Genomic DNA, 18,729 nt, shown 5'->3' on the forward strand with positions numbered 1-18,729 from the left:
AGTTCTAGGTGTCAAAACATATCTAAACATGTTATTGTTTTAAATTGGTGTGTATCTCCTTACAAAAGTGTGTGTGTATCATTTATTGGCTGTAAGCAGCAACTGTCTAACACTCCTCTCTGATAAGTCTGAGGCTGCTCGACCACACTACCCCAGATAGAGCACCTCGGAATTACTACAGCTAGCCCCTGTCCACTTCTTAGGGATACCTGGACTCTTTACAGAGCATACCTCTTTTTGGAATACTATATAAAGAGCCAGATGCCTACATAAAGTATTACATTTCCCGTTTTTTGCTTCTCATTTTGTATGTAGTTCCAAAAATGAATTAAAAAATGCCCTAAGATTCTCCAAGTGGTTCTTCAAATTATAGCTTTATTGCTTAAGAGAAAATGATGTTTGTTCCCCACTTTGCGCGTCTCAAAACTGTGACCAGAGAGAAACGTGTAAAAACAAGGAGGAGGACTTGATTTAATTTGCATGCCTTTTTTGTCCTCCGAATGTACGAAAAGGCTCCGAGTTGGAAGAAAAGATGAAACATAATAGGGGAATGGTGCCAAAACACTGACGCATTTAAACTTTAAGGGGGTGGCAAAAAAATTGAACCTTCCAGAGTTGTTTTAGCTGACATGTGGCGGGCCTGTTTGTGCAATGCTGAAAATATCTCTGATCTGAGAAAGTCAAAGCATGAGTTGGCTAGAGTATGAAACAAAAGGACAACATCCTTAATCATTTTATTGTGAATATTATTTGGTCTGTTCCCCCTCTCGCTCACTGCATGCATTTGTTAGGGTCTCCTGTTTTTAATTGACGTTCATAAAGTGTCTGCTCACGACTTGCACGGCTGTGTTTTTAGTTGTTTCTGTTTGCCTGCACCACTTTTGCAGTTTACACGTTTCTTTCATTAGTGAATTTCCTCATGTTGCTCCAGAACCTCCCTTCTCCATGGTAAGCGTTAGTTTGGAGATTATTTGTTTTTACTATAAAATATTTTGCTTTGAAGCATTGCTCCAACATGTCCTATTGTTTCCTTTCCTGTAGTAAGAAATGAAAAATCATAAATAATCCTGCCTGATTAGTATTTAACTTGTCAGCGGCCATGATGCTTTGTTGTGTGTATTGTTTCCTGGTAACATGTTTGACTTACATGGAAGTTTGCCTAGCTTATGGAAACGTCTACGCTATGAACTGTGCTGGGCTGTTTGTAAAGCCAGTAGCCATCACCAGCTAACTACTAATCTGTCCCAGTTGTTTGTGTCTTGGAACCAGATCATAAGAGCCTAATACTGTCTTTCTAGCCTAGAATCATGCAAGAAACCTTGTCCCATCCTAATAGTGTTTACTAGCGTCACATCTCCGTGGTGGTTTTCTTTCTTTTTTGTTAAGTCCGTCAAAGGCTTAAATTACCTTTTTATACCCTCTTTAACATTCCTTAGGTGCTGTAGTGTGTTGTGTGTTTTTTATGGCATGAATTCTGATTTTTTGAAACTGGAAATCTCCTCCTCGAGCATGACACATTAATAGAGACCGATTGGAAACCTTAACAAATCCTACAAAGTGCAGCCTGGGCTTTCCCCTTAGCAATTTCAAGGTAGATTCGAAATTGTTTTAAAATAACTGGAGGAATAAACTGTGCTAACTTTTCATGTTGCAGTGTTGTTTTCCTTAAAGTGAACCCTTTGTTGTTTGGGTGCATGTCCATCCTACTATTTGCTTTGCCATGTATAGACTTGTCCTGAAATCGCCCAAAAGAGGTGACCTCAACAGATGAGCTAAACCCATCTCACTTTACGTCCATATATACATGGCAAGCAAATCCCACTATATGCATACTCACGACTAGAATACAGTGAAAGTTTTAACTGGTTCCGTTTATATGAAAAAACAAATATCAGTAAATTATTTTTGTCGCATGAGACTGTAGTTCTTTGCATAATCCCTGCTCTCTAGATCCTGGGTCAGATTTCATAGCCTTGTTGGTGAAGCGAGGAGGACCTTCATCTAAGTGTTGTGATCTGTGTGGGTGTTACCTTTTGGCTTCTTGTTGAATTTTAAGTGGCGTTGACAGCTGGCTCCTCCCTGCACTTGAAACCATTGGTGTCAGCCTTTATGAAACCCAAACCTAAACCTACATTCTCCGAGATATCCACTGATCTCAGTAAACATGTTACAAGCTCCATCTTTAACCTTTCTCCTCTCATTCAGTGGGGGGCACAGCTAATCCCTCTGAAGTCCTTTCCTCATAGCTGAGCCCCGTAAATATAGAGATTTAGGACCTTCAAAGGTTCACAGTACACTATTCTAAATGCCAGTATCTTTTTGTGGGAGACCGCATGACTCTTGTCTTGGGAGCTCAGTTAGTGGGGTCTGAAGCACTGTTCCTCCAGGGGAGCTCTGCTCAGGTCTCTCCCTAACTGGCCTGACATAGAACCTTCTGTACAAATTTCTACAGTCTTTCCGAAGCTATGCAGTTTCACTTGTGTGCCACTCCCACACGTCATTTTTCCAATTCCTCGTCCCATCTTTCATTTTTTTCTAATTTTCTTCTTGATTATAGAACTTTTTAAGTTCCTTTTTGAGGTATAGCTGCATGCTTTCTGTTCCTATTTTAAAAAAACTATATTTAAAGATCAATTGTCAGTTACTTGTTATTGGTCTTCATGTGGCTGTCTCTAAGTTTTTTTTTTTTAATCTAACTTACTTTGCATAGTTTTTGTATTGTCAAGCTCTCTGGGTTAAAGCACTAGAATAAATCAACTAAAATAAATACAGTCGTTGGCTCCATTGAGCAGTCAGGTGTTGTAGGAAGTTGGCTCTTTATATAGTGTAAGGAAATGCCTCCTTGGCATGGTTGCCCCCTGACTTTTTGCCTTTGCTGATGCTATGTTTACAATTGAAAGTGTGCTGAGGCCTGCTAACCAGGCCCCAGCACCAGTGTTCTTTCCCTAACCTGTACTTTTGTATCCACAATTGGCAGACCCTGGCATCCAGATAAGTCCCTTGTAACTGGTACTTCTAGTACCAAGGGCCCTGATGCCAAGGAAGGTCTCTAAGGGCTGCAGCATGTCTTATGCCACCCTGGAGACCTCTCACTCAGCACAGACACCCTGCTTGCCAGCTTGTGTGTGCTAGTGAGGACAAAACGAGTAAGTCGACATGGCACTCCCCTCAGGGTGCCATGCCAGCCTCTCACTGCCTATGCAGTATAGGTAAGACACCCCTCTAGCAGGCCTTACAGCCCTAAGGCAGGGTGCACTATACCATAGGTGAGGGTACCAGTGCATGAGCATGGTACCCCTACAGTGTCTAAACAAAACCTTAGACATTGTAAGTGCAGGGTAGCCATAAGAGTATATGGTCTGGGAGTTTGTCAAACACGAACTCCACAGCACCATAATGGCTACACTGAAAACTGGGAATTTGATATCAAACTTCTCAGCACAATAAATGCACACTGATGCCAGTGTACATTTTATTGTAAAATACACCCCAGAGGGCACCTTAGAGGTGCCCCCTGAAACTTAACCGACTATCTGTGTAGGCTGACTAGTTTTAGCAGCCTGCCACAAACCGAGACATGTTGCTGGCCCCATGGGGAGAGTGCCTTTGTCACTCTGAGGCCAGTAACAAAGCCTGCACTGGGTGGAGATGCTAACACCTCCCCCAGGCAGGAATTGTCACACCTGGCGGTGAGCCTCAAAGGCTCACCTCCTTTGTGCCAACCCAGCAGGACACTCCAGCTAGTGGAGTTGCCCGCCCCCTCCGGCCAGGCCCCACTTTTGGCGGCAAGGCCGGAGAAAATAATGAGAAAAACAAGGAGGAGTCACTGGCCAGTCAGGACAGCCCCTAAGGTGTCCTGAGCTGAAGTGACTCTAACTTTTAGAAATCCTCCATCTTGCAGATGGAGGATTCCCCCAATAGGGTTAGGATTGTGACCCCCTCCCCTTGGGAGGAGGCACAAAGAGGGTGTACCCACCCTCAGGGCTAGTAGCCATTGGCTACTAACCCCCCAGACCTAAACACGCCCTTAAATTTAGTATTTAAGGGCTACCCTGAACCCTAGAAAATTAGATTCCTGCAACTTCAAGAAGAAGGACTGCCCAGCTGAAAACCCCTGCAGCGGAAGACCAGAAGACGACAACTGCCTTGGCTCCAGAAACTCACCGGCCTGTCTCCTGCCTTCCAAAGATCCTGCTCCAGCGACGCCTTCCAAAGGGACCAGCGACCTCGACATCCTCTGAGGACTGCCCCTGCTTCGAAAAGACAAGAAACTCCCGAGGACAGCGGACCTGCTCCAAGAAAAGCTGCAACTTTGTTTCCAGCAGCTGTAAAGAACCCTGCAAGCTCCCCGCAAGAAGCGTGAGACTTGCAACACTGCACCCGGCGACCCCGACTCGGCTGGTGGAGATCCGACACCTCAGGCGGGACCCCAGGACTACTCTGATACTGTGAGTACCAAAATCTGTCCCCCCTGAGCCCCCACAGCGCCACCTGCAGAGGGAATCCCGAGGCTTCCCCTGACCGCGACTCTTTGAACCTAAAGTCCCGACGCCTGGGAGAGACCCTGCACCCGCAGCCCCCAGGACCTGAAGGACCGGACTTTCACTGGAGAAGTGACCCCCAGGAGTCCCTCTCCCTTGTCCAAGTGGAGGTTTCCCCGAGGAATCCCCCCCTTGCCTGCCTGCAGCGCTGAAGAGATCCCGAGATCTCTCATAGACTAACATTGCGAACCCGACGCTTGTTTCTACACTGCACCCGGCCGCCCCCGCGCCGCTGAGGGTGAAATTTCTGTGTGGACTGGTGTCCCCCCCCGGTGCCCTACAAAACCCCCCTGGTCTGCCCTCCGAAGACGCGGGTACTTACCTGCAAGCAGACCGGAACCGGGGCACCCCCTTCTCTCCATTCTAGCCTATGCGTTTTGGGCACCACTTTGAACTCTGCACCTGACCGGCCCTGGGCTGCTGGTGTGGTGACTTTGGGGTTGCTCTGAACCCCCAACGGTGGGCTACCTTGGACCAAGAACTAAGCCCTGTAAGTGCCTTACTTACCTGGTTAACCTAACAAATACTTACCTCCCCTAGGAACTGTGAAAATTGCACCCTGTGTCCACTTTTAAAACAGCTACTTGTGAATAACTTGAAAAGTATACATGCAATTTTGATGATTTGAAGTTCCTAAAGTACTTACCTGCAATACCTTTCGAATGAGATATTACATGTAGAATTTGAACCTGTGGTTCTTAAAATAAACTAAGAAAATATATTTTTCTATACAAAAACCTATTGGCTGGATTTGTCTCTGAGTGTGTGTACCTCATTTATTGTCTATGTGTATGTACAACAAATGCTTAACACTACTCCTTGGATAAGCCTACTGCTCGACCACACTACCACAAAATAGAGCATTAGTATTATCTATTTTTACCACTATTTTACCTCTAAGGGGAACCCTTGGACTCTGTGCATGCTATTCCTTACTTTGAAATAGCACATACAGAGCCAACTTCCTACATATAGCGAACCAAAAAGAGGTACACTGTGTAAAGAGTCCAAGCAAACCCCAGGGGAATTAAAGAGGCACAAATTACACATCAAATGCTCTCTTTTGTGGTAGTGTGGGCGAGCAGTTAGGCATATCAGAGGGTAGTGCTAAGCATGCAAGGCACACATAGGTAGTTAGGAGAGTCATCTTGAGCCCTCCGCTACAGCAGGGGTGGGGTTCTTTATGGGCCTCTTCTGTCTGCAACTCAGCAGGCAAAAGCTCATCATTAATGCTGGAATACAGTTAAGAGAAGAGCAAGCAGTAGCAAAGAAACACAAAAACGAGGTAAATAGAACAGCGAAAGAATATTGGCAGAAAGGGCGAAAAGACTGAAAAATGGTTTATGAATGGGTGGGTGAGTGGGTGAATGAGTATGCGGATAATGAGTGGGTGAAAGGATGAGTGGATGATAGGTAGATGGACAGGTGAAAGGATGGCAAAGTAAAGGAATGGGTGGTTAGATGAGTGAGTGAATGGATAGGTGGTTGGACAGGTGAAAGGGTGACAGAGGGTTGGATGGAAGGGTGAATGAAAGAATGGCAGAGTAACGGGATGGATTGATAGGTCTTTGGACAGGTGAAAGGATGGCAGAACAAATGAATGGGTGGATCGTGGAGGACAGGTGAAAGGATGGCAGAGTAAAGGAATGGATGGATAGTGATGGAACGCTGGAGTAAAGGGATGGACTGAATGATGGATAGATGGGAGTGAATGGATAGGTGGATGGACAGGCGAAATTATTTCAGAGCAAAGGGATGGATGGATGGATAGATGAAAGGATGGCAGAGTGAAGGGATGAATGAATGAGTGGGTAAAACGATGATTAAATGGGTGGCAGAGTGGATGGATGGATGGCACATTGGATAGATGGATGATGGTTGGATGGTAGAGTGGATGGGTGGATGGATGGCAGATTTGATGGATGAATAGCACAGTGGGTAGATTGATGATGGCTGGATGGCAGAGTTGATGGATGGGTGGCAGAGCAATTGGATTGCTGGATGAATGGCAGAGTGGATGGGTGGATTGCTGGAAGAGTGGATAGATCAATGGCAGAGTGGATTGATAGATGAATGGTTGGCAAAGTGGATTGAAAGATGAATGGATGGCAGAGTGTCTAGATGAATGGATTGCAAAGTGGATGGATGGAGGGAGGGCTGAGCAGATGGAAAGAAGGATGGATGGATGACAGAGTGAATGGATGCGTGGACTGGTGGCAGATTGGATGAATTGATGAAATGGAAAAAGTTTGAATGATGGATGAAAGAATGAATGACAATATGAAGGTGAAGCAGGTGGATTGAAAGGTAAAAGAATGAATATACAGATGAATGGATAGAAAAGACAAGGAAACTGCTCTAGGGAGGGTTCGGCTCACTTGTTTTGCATACTTGGTGCATCAGCACTTTCATGTAAAGTGGGGACTATTTTAATTTTCTGGTTACTCCCTTGGCATTAAGTGAGACACACACTCAATAAAGAACTCCAACAGCAATTTGATACCAAGATTACCGGAATCAGGTGAGTACCATTCGAGTTAAGAATTTTTACAGTTTTCAAAAGTTTTTGCGTGCTGTAATGTTATCCTATGGGAGAAAACATGCACTGCCTTCGGGCACTTCACAGCGGCTTACAGGCCTGTTCTCCAGGATTTAAGGTGACTATGGGGTAGGGACCAAGGCCACACCAACAGGTCAACTTGTAAGTGTAGGAAAGTACCCTCTTTCTTGGCATGGTTACCCCCATTTTCTGCCTGTTGCCAGTGTGTTTGACTGTGTCCACTGGGATCCTGCTAACCAGGACCCTAGTGGTTATGCGCTCTCCCCTAAAACTTGTAAACTGTACCTTTTTCGCCCCGCATTTGGCATACTGGCCCCCCTATGTAAGTCTCTAGTATGTGGTACCCAGGGCATTGTGGTACCAGGGGATCCTCATGGCCTGCAGCATGTACTATGCCACCCATGTAGAGCCCAGGCAAAATGTTCTGCAGGCCTGCCATTGCAGTCTGCATGACAGGGTGCATGCCCCATTATCACTACCAGGTCACTGTAAGTCACCCCTATGGCAGGCCTTCCCTGTCCAGAGGGCAGGGTGCAAGCACCTGTGTGTGAGGCAACCCCTGCACTAGCAGAGGTGCCTCTACGAACTCCAGTTCCATTTTCCTGGACTTCGTGAGTGCGGGGACGCAAATGTATGGGTGTACTGGACATAGGTCACTACCTATGTCCAGCTACATAATGGTAAGTCCGAACCTAGACATGTTTGGTATCAAACATGCCGGAATCATACCCCAATACTGTTGCAAGTATTGAAAGTAGAATCCCATGTACTCTGGGGGATCCTTAGAGGACCCCCAGCATTGCTACCACCAGTCTTCTAAGGTTTTCGAGGCAGCCCAAGCTGCTGCCACCCCTCAGACAGGTTTCTGCCCTCCTGCTGCTTGATCCGATCAAGCTCAGGAAGGCAGAACAAAAGATTTCCTTTGGGAGAGGGAGGTAACACCCCCTCCCTTTGGAAATAGGTGTGACTGACATGGGAGAGGTAGCCTCCCCAAGCCAGTGGTATGCTTTGAAAGGAACATTTGGTGCCCTCCGTGCATAAACCAGTCCGCAAGGGTTCAGGGGCTACCAGTCCCTGCTCTGGTGCGAATCTCGACAATGGAAAGGGGAGTAACTTCGACTTCTGGCCAGTGGAACCGCAACTCGACCCTCCAGGAACCGACAAACTCTGCTACAACGAAGACTCTTCTCCAACTTTGTTTCCACGTCTCCTGCCAGCTTTGCAATATGTCCCCAGTTGTGCATCCTCAGTAGACTGCAACTCTTCAGCCTGCACAAGAAAGAGTGACTCCTCTGCAACCTCAGGCACCTACAACAAGCGATGACCGGCTGCGTGGATCTCCTCATCTTGAGCTGCGTGGATCCTGTATCATGGATAGTGGTCCGTTGTAGTCCTGTTGGTCCTCTCTGCCAGCTGTCCAACTTTGGTGGAGGTAAGCCTTTGCCTCCCCACGCAGGACAGTACCCCCGTGCACCGAATCTCTTGCAGCTGCCAAGGCTTTGTTTGCATCTCCTCCTAGGGATCTTCATGCGACCGGTAACTCCAGCCCCCAGCACTCTATCCTGCAAAGCACAGCATCCTGTGTGGTTATCCTGCAGCATCGGAACTTCTTTTGTAGTGCTGCGTGGGCTTCTTCTGCGACTCCTGTGTGCCAGTCCTGTGAGACTCTGGTGCTGCCTCAGCTTCTGTGGACTCTCTGCGATGCTGAGGCTCCCCTGTGACTGCCCCTCCTGGGTTGAGTCGCATGTTTGCCTTTGCCAAGACTTTTTGGTGGAATCCTTGCACCAACACCCATCTACAATCTTCCTTCCAGCGTGGGACATTATCTGCATCCAGCAGGAAAACTTTTCCGGCTCCAGGGCTGCAGTGCTGACCTGTTTATCATCACTGTCGACCAACTCCTGCAACTACAGCTGGGTGGGTAGTAGATCCTACTCCTCTTGGACTCCACTATGACTCTTGGACTTGGTCCCCTCTCTCCACAGGCTTTCTTTCTTCAGGAAACCACCTCAGGTTTTTTTGTAGTCTTGTCTGGGTGCCTATTTTTTCTTCTTTTCCTCCTTTTGGGCGGTCTGGGGAAGAGCCAGTGTTTTACTCCTGCATTCCTGGTCGCTGGGGGGTACTGTGTTACTTACCTCTGTGGTTTTCTAGTACTCCCAGCTCCTCACTACACATTTTACTTACCTAGTTGAGGGTACCTTATTCGCATCCCATTTTTTATTAGTATAGGGTCACTATTGATTATTGCTCTTAGCACTGTTTTCTAACCTTTTCTATGCATATTTTTGATTGCTAGTGTATATATTTAGTGTATTACTTACCTCCAAATGGTGGGTTACCCGTCTAGTATTTTGTGGTGATTTGTTCCAAAAATAAAGTACCTTTAATTTTGTACAACTGGGAGTTTTCTTTTCATGTGTGTGTAAGTGCTGTGTGACTACAGTGGTGTTGCATGAGCTTTGCATGTCTCCTAGATAAGCCTTGGCTTCTCATCCACAGCTACCTCTAGAGATCCTGGCTTCTAGACACTGCCTACACTTCAACAAGTGAGGATACCTGGACCTGGTATAAGGTGTAAGTATAGGTACCCACCACACACCAGGCCAGCTTCCTACAACAACACTCATACAAGACAAATAATGCTGAAATAGATTTGTTTATAGCACACAAACACTGAAAATGGCAAGACTACATTTTCATCATAACCACAAGAAAGATCACTCAGGAATTCCTTTGTAATAAATAGTTCAGTGAATTTTGCCTTTGCCTTTTCCCCCAAAATCACAATACCACAAGTTAATCTTAAGAGGAGTGGTCCATATATTGCATTTAGGCGAGTGCACGGTTACGCAACAGATTTGGTTATCAGTGCATCTGCATGCAAAAAGTGTTAACAAATAAATTGTTCAGCAGGATTGGGTCAGCTTTACTTATGACAACGTGGAACTAAGGTCATTTTGGAAGTTAGAACAACTTCCTTGGTGTAGGGAAATACTCAGTGAGGCAAGCTTGTGTGGCATTGGACTAACCAACCTCAATAGTGGAATGTTAAGTAATACACACATTGGTCAAATCTCTCTATTTGCTGCTATGTTACTGGTTTACAAATCTGGGTTTCTTTTGTGTCCTACTGAACACAAGAAAAAGCTAGAAGACTACACCCTCATTCAAAATTCAAATTGATCTTAACTCTTTAGCGAGCCTGAAGAGAAAACATCTTAGTAAGCTTGTCACCTTGGATTTAAGGAATTGAATGCAGTACTCTTTGTGGATAGTACAGTCTTGTAAGCCTGTGCATAGATTTCAGAGTTATACTCACTTTTAGTTTTGTGAGGGTGGCTCCAAGCGAAGCCTCTCGATGCAGCCCTGCCAAGCACCACGTACCAGGGGTTAGACTACTTCATTTTAGTGCTGCTGTATGCATCTCCACACATAGCGCTCAGAAAACATTCCACGAGGTGCACTTTACCAGGAGCTGCAGGAAGCCGCACTGACGGTGAGCTGAGCTCTGTCAGAGTACACCAGTATATGTATATTGTAAGGAAATGCCTCCTTGGCATGGTTACCCCCTGACTTTTTGCCTTTGCTGATGCTATCTTTTGAATTGAAAGTGTGCTGAGGCCTGCTAACCAGGCCCCAGCACCAGTGTTTTTTCCCTAACCTGTACTTTTGATTCCACAATTGGCACACCCTGGCATCCAGATAAGTCCCATGTAACTGGTACCTCCGGTACCAAGGGCCCTGATGCCAGGGAAGGTCTCTAAGGGCTGCAGCATGTATTATGCCACCCTAGAGACCCCTCACCCAGCACAGACACACTGCTTACCAGCTTGTGTGTGCTAGTGAGAACAAAATGAGTAAGTCGACATGGCACTCCCCTCAGGGTGCCATGCCAGCTTCTCACTGCCTATGCAGTATAGGTAAGACACCCCTCTAGCAGGCCTTACAGCCCTAAGGCAGGGTGCACTATACCATAGGTGAGGGTACCAGTGCATGAGCACTGTGCCCCTACAGTGTCTAAGCAAAACCTTAGACATTGTAAGTGCAGGGTAGCCATAAGAGTATATGGTCTGGGAGTCTGTTTTACACGAACTCCACAGCACCATAATGGCTACACTGAAAACTGGGAAGTTTGGTATCAAACTTCTCAGCACAATAAATGCACACTGATGCCAGTGTACATTTTATTGTAAAATACACCACAGAGGGCACCTTAGAGGTGCCCCCTGAAACTTAACCGACTATCTGTGTAGGCTGACTGGTTCCAGCAGCCTGCCACACTAGACATGTTGCTGGGCCATGGGGAGAGTGCCTTTGTCACTCTGAGGCCAGTAACAAAGCCTGCACTGGGTGGAGATGCTAACACCTCCCCCAGGCAGGAGCTGTAACACCTGGCGGTGAGCCTCAAAGGCTCACCCCTTTGTCACAGCACCGCAGGACACTCCAGCTAGTGGAGTTGCCCGCCCCCTCCGGCCCCGGCCCCCACTTTTGGCGGCAAGGCCGGAGAAAATAATGCGAATAACAAGGAGGAGTCACTGACCAGTCAGGACAGCCCCTAAGGTGTCCTGAGCTGAGGTGACTCTAACTTTTAGAAATCCTCCATCTTGCAGATGGAGGATTCCCCCAATAGGATTAGGGATGTGACCCCCTCCCCTTGGGAGGAGGCACAAAGAGGGTGTACCCACCCTCAGGGCTAGTAGCCATTGGCTACTAACCCCCCAGACCTAAACACGCCCTTAAATTTAGTATTTAAGGGCTCTCCCTGAACCTAGAAATTAGATTCCTGCAACTTACCTGAAGAAGAAGGACTGCTGAGCTGAAAAACCCCTGCAGAGGAAGAACAGAAGACACCAACTGCTTTGGCTCCAGACTTACCGGCCTGTCTCCTGCCTTCCAAAGAAACCTGCTCCAGCGACGCTTTCCAATGGACCAGAGACCTCTGAATCCTCTGAGGACTGCCCAGCTTCAAGAAAGACTAGAAACTCCCGAGGACAGCGGCACTGCTCCAAAAGAACTGCAACTTTGTTACAAGGAGCAGATTTAAAGACCCCTGCAACTCCCCGCAAGAAGCGTGAGACTTGCAACACTGCACCCGGCGACCCCGACTCGACTGGTGGAGAACAAACAGCTCAGGGAGGACCCTCCGGCGACTCTACGACTGTGAGTAACCAAAGTTGTCCCCCCTGAGCCCCCACAGCGACGCCTGCAGAGGGAATCCCCAGGCTCCCCCTGACCGCGACTGTCTTAGACTCCATTTCCCGACGGCTGGAAAAGACCCTGCACCCGCAGCCCCCAGCGCCTAAAGAAACGGAACCTTTGTGCAGGAGTGACCCCCAGGAGGCCCTCTCCCTTGCCTAGGTGGTGGCTACCCCGAGGAGCCCCCCCCTTGCCTGCCTGCACCGCTGAAGAGACCTCCTGGCCTCCCATTGAAACCTGAAGGAAACCCGACGCGTGGTTGCACACTGCACCCGGCCGCCCCCGCGCTGCTGAGGGTGTACTTTCTGTGCTACTTTGTGTCCCCCCCGGTGCCCTACAAAACCCCCCTGGTCTGCCCTCCGAAGACGCGGGTACTTACCTGCTGGCAGACTGGAACCGGGGCACCCCCCTTCTCTCCATTATAGCCTATGTGTTTTGGGCACCTCTTTGACCTTTGCACCTGACCGGCCCTGAGCTGCTGGTGTGATAACTTTGGGGTTGCTCTGAACCCCCAACGGTGGTCTACCTTGGACCAAAAACTCAAACCTGTAAGTGATTTACTTACCTGTGAAAACTAACAATAACTTACCTCCCCCAGGAACTGTGAAAATTGCACTGTGTCCACTTTTAAAACAGCTTATTGTGTTTTATGCAAAAAGTATACCTGCTAAAGTAATGATTCAAAGTTCCTTGAGTACTTACCTGCAATACCTTTCAAAAGAGCTATTACATGTAAAATTTGAACCTGTGGTTCTTAAAATAAACTAAGAAAAGATATTTTTCTATAACAAAATCTATTGGCTGGATTTGTCTCTGAGTGTGTGTACCTCATTTATTGTCTATGTGTATGTACAACAAATGCTTAACACTACTCCTTGGATAAGCCTACTGCTCGACCACACTACCACAAAATAGAGCATTAGTATTATCTCTTTTTACCACTATTTTACCTCTAAGGGGAACCCTTGGACTCTGTGCATGCTATTCCTTACTTTGAAATAGCACATACAGAGCCAACTTCCTACATATATAAAGTAACATAACGTGAGAATTAAGTGCTTTGATTATGCCAGAACGGTTGTGCACTAGAGTCTTGAGTGAAATGCATGTGTTGTTCACTTGCACCAAGAAGCTATTCAGCATCATACATATTGTACCAGCCCTGCCAAGTGCCACTCAGTTAATTTGGTGTACATTGTTTCACGGGGCTGATGGTGGGTGGTCTCTATGTGCAGGATCAGGTAATTTAAATTATCACGCATAAGGATACTTTAACCATGGTAATGTCACATAAAACCAACATGAACACTTGGCAGCCGTGTAGAGGATACGAATAATCATAGCATGCCAGTCAGTCATGAAGTTTTAGAAACAGTAGGCATGCAAACATGTATATCAAATACAACATATGGAGTCACGTGAGTGAAAGTGACAGTGGGTGGACTCTTTCTGAGTCATAAATAACTTGTGTGCTTTCAGTGAGAGGATGCTGCTACTGGGTGGACTGACTAATATTGAGTGACTTGTGAATTTTTTCCAATACCTATAATGGTGGCTTTCTGGCATCAGTTCTGTTTCCGTTACTGACTCCTCAGTCAACGTGTCATTCATTGCTTCATTTCAACAGAGGATGGCGCAGATCTTGACAGCATTGAGGTGGTCGCTAATGAGGTGCTGTCGATGAAGATGCCGAGTACACCCCAGCAGCTACAGAATCTGTCAGATGATATCCGTGTTCGTGTCGAAAGCCTCTCTGATGTTGAGACCATCCTACAACAGAGTGCTGGAGACATTGAAAAAGCTGAGTTACTTTTGACAGAGGCAAAACAAGCGAGGTAACCAACTGTGTGCATTATCGAACATGCTCAATAATGATTTTTATACAGAAATGTTGATATGTATTTTAAATAGACAATATGTTGGAAGCACAAGGGTGTAGAATGTTTCCTGAAAGTTGACAGTATCTTTTTTTGTTATCTTCAAAGGAAAACATTTTCCCCATTTTAGTAACCTTTTCTAAGAATTTATCATCAAAACATTGGGAGTAGGTGTTGCCAATCTGCATTGCTACCACCAGAATAAGGATGCTACCTTAGACAAAACAGTGAATTCAAGACATCTAGAATTTGTCCGTAATTGTAGTTCTTCTTAGAGGGAGCAGAAAGCTGCCAACTGGGTTCGCGCCACAGGGGTGACTTTCAACCAATCCCGGATTCTCAGCCAAAATAAGGAGGCATGCTGGGACCTTTTATTTTCAGTTTTCCCATGGCAAGTATGTGTGTACAACCGAATGAAAGTCATTCTTGTGGCATGAACTGAGCCTTGGGTGTATTTGCTCTTATGCCAGGTGTTTTCCCAGACAAGAGCTCTTGCATGGGCAGCAGGAAGCATACCTTTCTCTGGTACATGCAGCTGTAATACACCACCTACTTGCAGTGCGTAATTTGTAAAATAAATAGGGGCCAGATTCCTGCAACCTGAAGACAGAAGGACTGCTGACCTGAAAGCCTTGAAGAGATGACGAAGATGACAAAATTCAAAAGGAGATGTGATGTCCTCTTGCCATGTCTGCTTTTTGCCTACAGAGAGGTGCCTCAGAAGGGAGTAGGGTTTTCCCCCTTTGAACTTCTGTTTGGCCATCCTGTAAGGGGACCACTAGCTCTTGTAAAAGAAGGCTGGGAGAGACCTCTTCATGAGCCTAAACAAGTTATAGTGGACTATGTACTAGGCCTACGTTAAAGGATGGGAGAGTACATGGAAAAGGCAAGTAAAAACCTTGAGGCCAGCCAACAACTCCAGAAGATGTGGTATGACATGTGCCAATTATGGAAACAATGGTACATTTTTAGTGAAAGAACACTGGTGCTGGGGCCTGGTTTGCCAGATCCCAGCACATTCATAAGTCAAGTCAGCATCATTATCAGGCAAAAAGTGGGTGGTAACTGCAACACAGAGCCATTTTCCTACAACTGTGTTCACTGGGATCCTGCTAACCAGGACCCCAGTGATTATGCTCTCTCCCTTCAAACTTGGTTACTTGAACCACTTACACCCTACATTTGGCATACTGGTGCCCCCATGTACATTCCTAGTATATCGTACCCAGGTACTTAGGGCATTGGGGTACCAGGGGATCACCATGGGTTGCAGCATGTATTATGCCACCCATGGGGAGCCCATGCAAAGTGTATCTTCAGGCCTGCCACTGCAGCCTGCGTAAAAGGGTGCATGCACCCTTTTCACTACAGGTCACTGTAAGTCATCCCTATGGCATGCCCTCGTAGCCCAGAGGGTGGGGTGCAAGTACCTGTGTGTGAGGGCACCCCTGCACTAGCAGAGGTGCCCCCACGAACTCCAATTCCATTTTCCTGGACTTCATGAGTGTGGGGATGCCATTTTATGTGTGTACTAGACATAGGTCACTACCTATGTCCAGCTACATAATGGTAACTCCGAACCTAAGCACGTTTAGTATCAAACATGTCAGAATCATAACCCAATACTGTTACCAGTATTGGAAGTATGATTCCATGCACTCTGGGGGCTCCTTAGAGGACCCCCAGCATTGCTCCTACCTGCCTTCTGGGGTTTTCCGGGCAGCCCAAGCTGCTGCCACCCCTCAGACAAGTTTCTGCCCTCCTGCTGCTTGAACAGCTCAAGCCCAGGATTTCCCTTGTAAGAGGGTGGTTAAACCCTCTCCCTTTGGAAATGTGTGACTGGCTTGGGAGGGGTAGCCTCCCCAAGCCACTGGTATGTTTTGAAGTGCACATTTGGTGCCCTCCGTGCATAAACCAGTCTACAACAGTTCAGGGACCTACAGTCCTTGTTCTGGCGCAAAACTGGACAATGGAACTGGGAGTGACAGCTTCCCTGTTCATTACCACCCCATGGGTGGTGCTCAGCGCTCTTCCAGGGGGTCCCTGGGTTCTGCCATCTTGAATCCAAGGTTGGCAGGGACCCCCGGGAGCATCTGATTGGCCATGTCAGGCAGGTGACATCAGAGCCCCCTCCTGATAGGTGGTCATTTGGCTAGGTGACCAATCCCTCTTTCAGGGCTATTTAGGGTCTCTCTCTTGGGCGGGTCCTCAGATTCGGTTTGTAAGATTCCAGCAGAACTCCTCTTCAACCCCTACTTCTAGCCACTGGAACCGTGACTGGACCATCCAGGAACCGACAATCTGTATCCACGAGGAAGCAACAACATCATGTATATGGCATCTTGGTTACTGCCGGTCATGAAACCTTCTCTGCATCTCTCGCCGCTTTCCTCATGGCCTCGATCCTTTCGACATTAATGGTGTTCTCGTTCGATCTCTGACTCTGTCTTGTGCCAATTTAGCCTCCTTGGAGTTCCCCACTCGTTCGCACTGGAAAGGCCTAAGTCCTTGAGGGATAGCTGGGTTCTATGGGAAGCAACCATCGCTGTTTTAGCCATGTTTTCAAGCTCTTAGGGAGGATTTTTGCACAGGCCTTGCAGTCCTCTGCACTGTGGTCTTTAGGTAGGTACAAGTTTCACTCCTCAGGGGGGGGTGAACTTGTCGTGGCAGTTAAGGCAACATTTAAAGGGGGCTTTCCCCATGCCTATGCATTCCCTGACCATGTGGTGGTCACCAGCAGGGTCTCCTGTATGGGTCGAGAAGGGTCTCCTTCACCCTTCGAGCGTTGTGATTCCTGATGTTTCTCAGTGGTAAACACTTTGGTGTTTTTCACTTGTAGGAAGTTGGCTCTGTATGTGCTATTTCAAAGTAAGGAATAGCATGCACAGAGTCCAAGGGTTCCCCTTAGAGGTAAAATAGTGGTAAAAATAGATAATACTAATGCTCTATTTTGTGGTAGTGTGGTCGAGCAGTAGGCTTATCCAAGGAGTAGTGTTAAGCATTTGTTGTACATACACATAGACAATAAATGAGGTACACACACTCAGAGACAAATCCAGCCAATAGGTTTTTGTATAGAAAAATATCTTTTCTTAGTTTATTTTAAGAACCACAGGTTCAAATTCTACATGTAATATCTCATTCGAAAGGTATTGCAGGTAAGTACTTTAGGAACTTCAAATCATCAAAATTGCATGTATACTTTTCAAGTTATTGACAAATAGCTGTTTTAAAAGTGGACACTTAGTGCAATTTTCACAGTTCCTGGGGGAGGTAAGTTTTTGTTAGTTTTACCAGGTAAGTAGGACACTTACAGGGTTCAGTTCTTGGTCCAAGGTAGCCCACCGTTGGGGGTTCAGAGCAACCCCAAAGTCACCACACCAGCAGCTCAGGGCCGGTCAGGTGCAGAGTTCAAAGTGGTGCCCAAAACACATAGGCTAGAATGGAGAGAAGGGGGTGCCCCGGTTCCGGTCTGCTTGCAGGTAAGTACCCGCGTCTTCGGAGGGCAGACCAGGGGGGTTTTGTAGGGCACCGGGGGGGACACGAGTCCACACAGAAATTTCACCCTCAGCGGCGCGGGGGCGGCCGGGTGCAGTGTAGAAACAAGCGTCGGGTTCGCAGTGTTAGTCTATGAGAGATCTCGGGATCTCTTCAGCGCTGCAGGCAGGCAAGGGGGGGGTTCCTCGGGGAAACCTCCACTTGGGCAAGGGAGAGGGACTCCTGGGGGTCACTTCTCCAGTGAAAGTCCGGTCCTTCAGGTCCTGGGGGCTGCGGGTGCAGGGTCTCTCCCAGGCGTCGGGACTTTAGGTTCAAAGAGTCGCGGTCAGGGGAAGCCTCGGGATTCCCTCTGCAGGCGGCGCTGTGGGGGCTCAGGGGGGACAGGTTTTGGTACTCACAGTATCAGAGTAGTCCTGGGGTCCCTCCTGAGGTGTCGGGTCTCCACCAGCCGAGTCGGGGTCGCCGGGTGCAGTGTTGCAAGTCTCACGCTTCTTGCGGGGAGCTTGCAGGGTTCTTTAAAGCTGCTGGAAACAAAGTTGCAGCTTTTCTTGGAGCAGGTCCGCTGTCCTCGGGAGTTTCTTGTCTTTTCGAAGCAGGGGCAGTCCTCAGAGGATGTCGAGGTCGCTGGTCCCTTCGGAAGGCGTCGCTGGAGCAGGATCTTTGGAAGGCAGGAGACAGGCCGGTGAGTTTCTGGAGCCAAGGCAGTTGTCGTCTTCTGGTCTTCCTCTGCAGGGGTTTTCAGCTAGGCAGTCCTTCTTCTTGTAGTTGCAGGAATCTAAATTCTTAGGTTCAGGGGAGCCCTTAAATACTAAATTTAAGGGCGTGTTTAGGTCTGGGGGGTTAGTAGCCAATGGCTACTAGCCCTGAGGGTGAGTACACCCTCTTTGTGCCTCCTCCCAAGGGGAGGGGGTCACATCCCTAATCCTATTGGGGGAATCCTCCTTCTACAAGATGGAGGATTTCTAAAAGTCAGAGTCACCTCAGCTCAGGACACCTTAGGGGCTGTCCTGACTGGCCAGTGACTCCTCCTTGTTTTTCTGATTATCTCTCCTGGACT

The 18,729-nt window shown here is 47.4% G+C and overlaps 1 protein-coding gene across 2 annotated transcripts in view; it reads left to right on the forward strand.

Moving 5' to 3' along the window:
- The window catches only part of LAMB1 (laminin subunit beta 1), a 728,031-nt gene that overhangs the window by 619,243 nt on the left and 90,059 nt on the right, over positions 1-18,729 (forward strand). For both annotated transcript variants that reach the window (XM_069229822.1, XM_069229821.1), the window contains one exon: positions 13,925-14,132. In XM_069229822.1, coding sequence (XP_069085923.1) covers positions 13,925-14,132 — 208 coding nt within the window. The remainder of the gene's footprint in view (positions 1-13,924; positions 14,133-18,729) is intronic.

Source organism: Pleurodeles waltl, chromosome 4_1, assembly GCF_031143425.1.
Source record: "Pleurodeles waltl isolate 20211129_DDA chromosome 4_1, aPleWal1.hap1.20221129, whole genome shotgun sequence".
Taxonomy (NCBI): Eukaryota; Metazoa; Chordata; class Amphibia; order Caudata; family Salamandridae; genus Pleurodeles; species Pleurodeles waltl.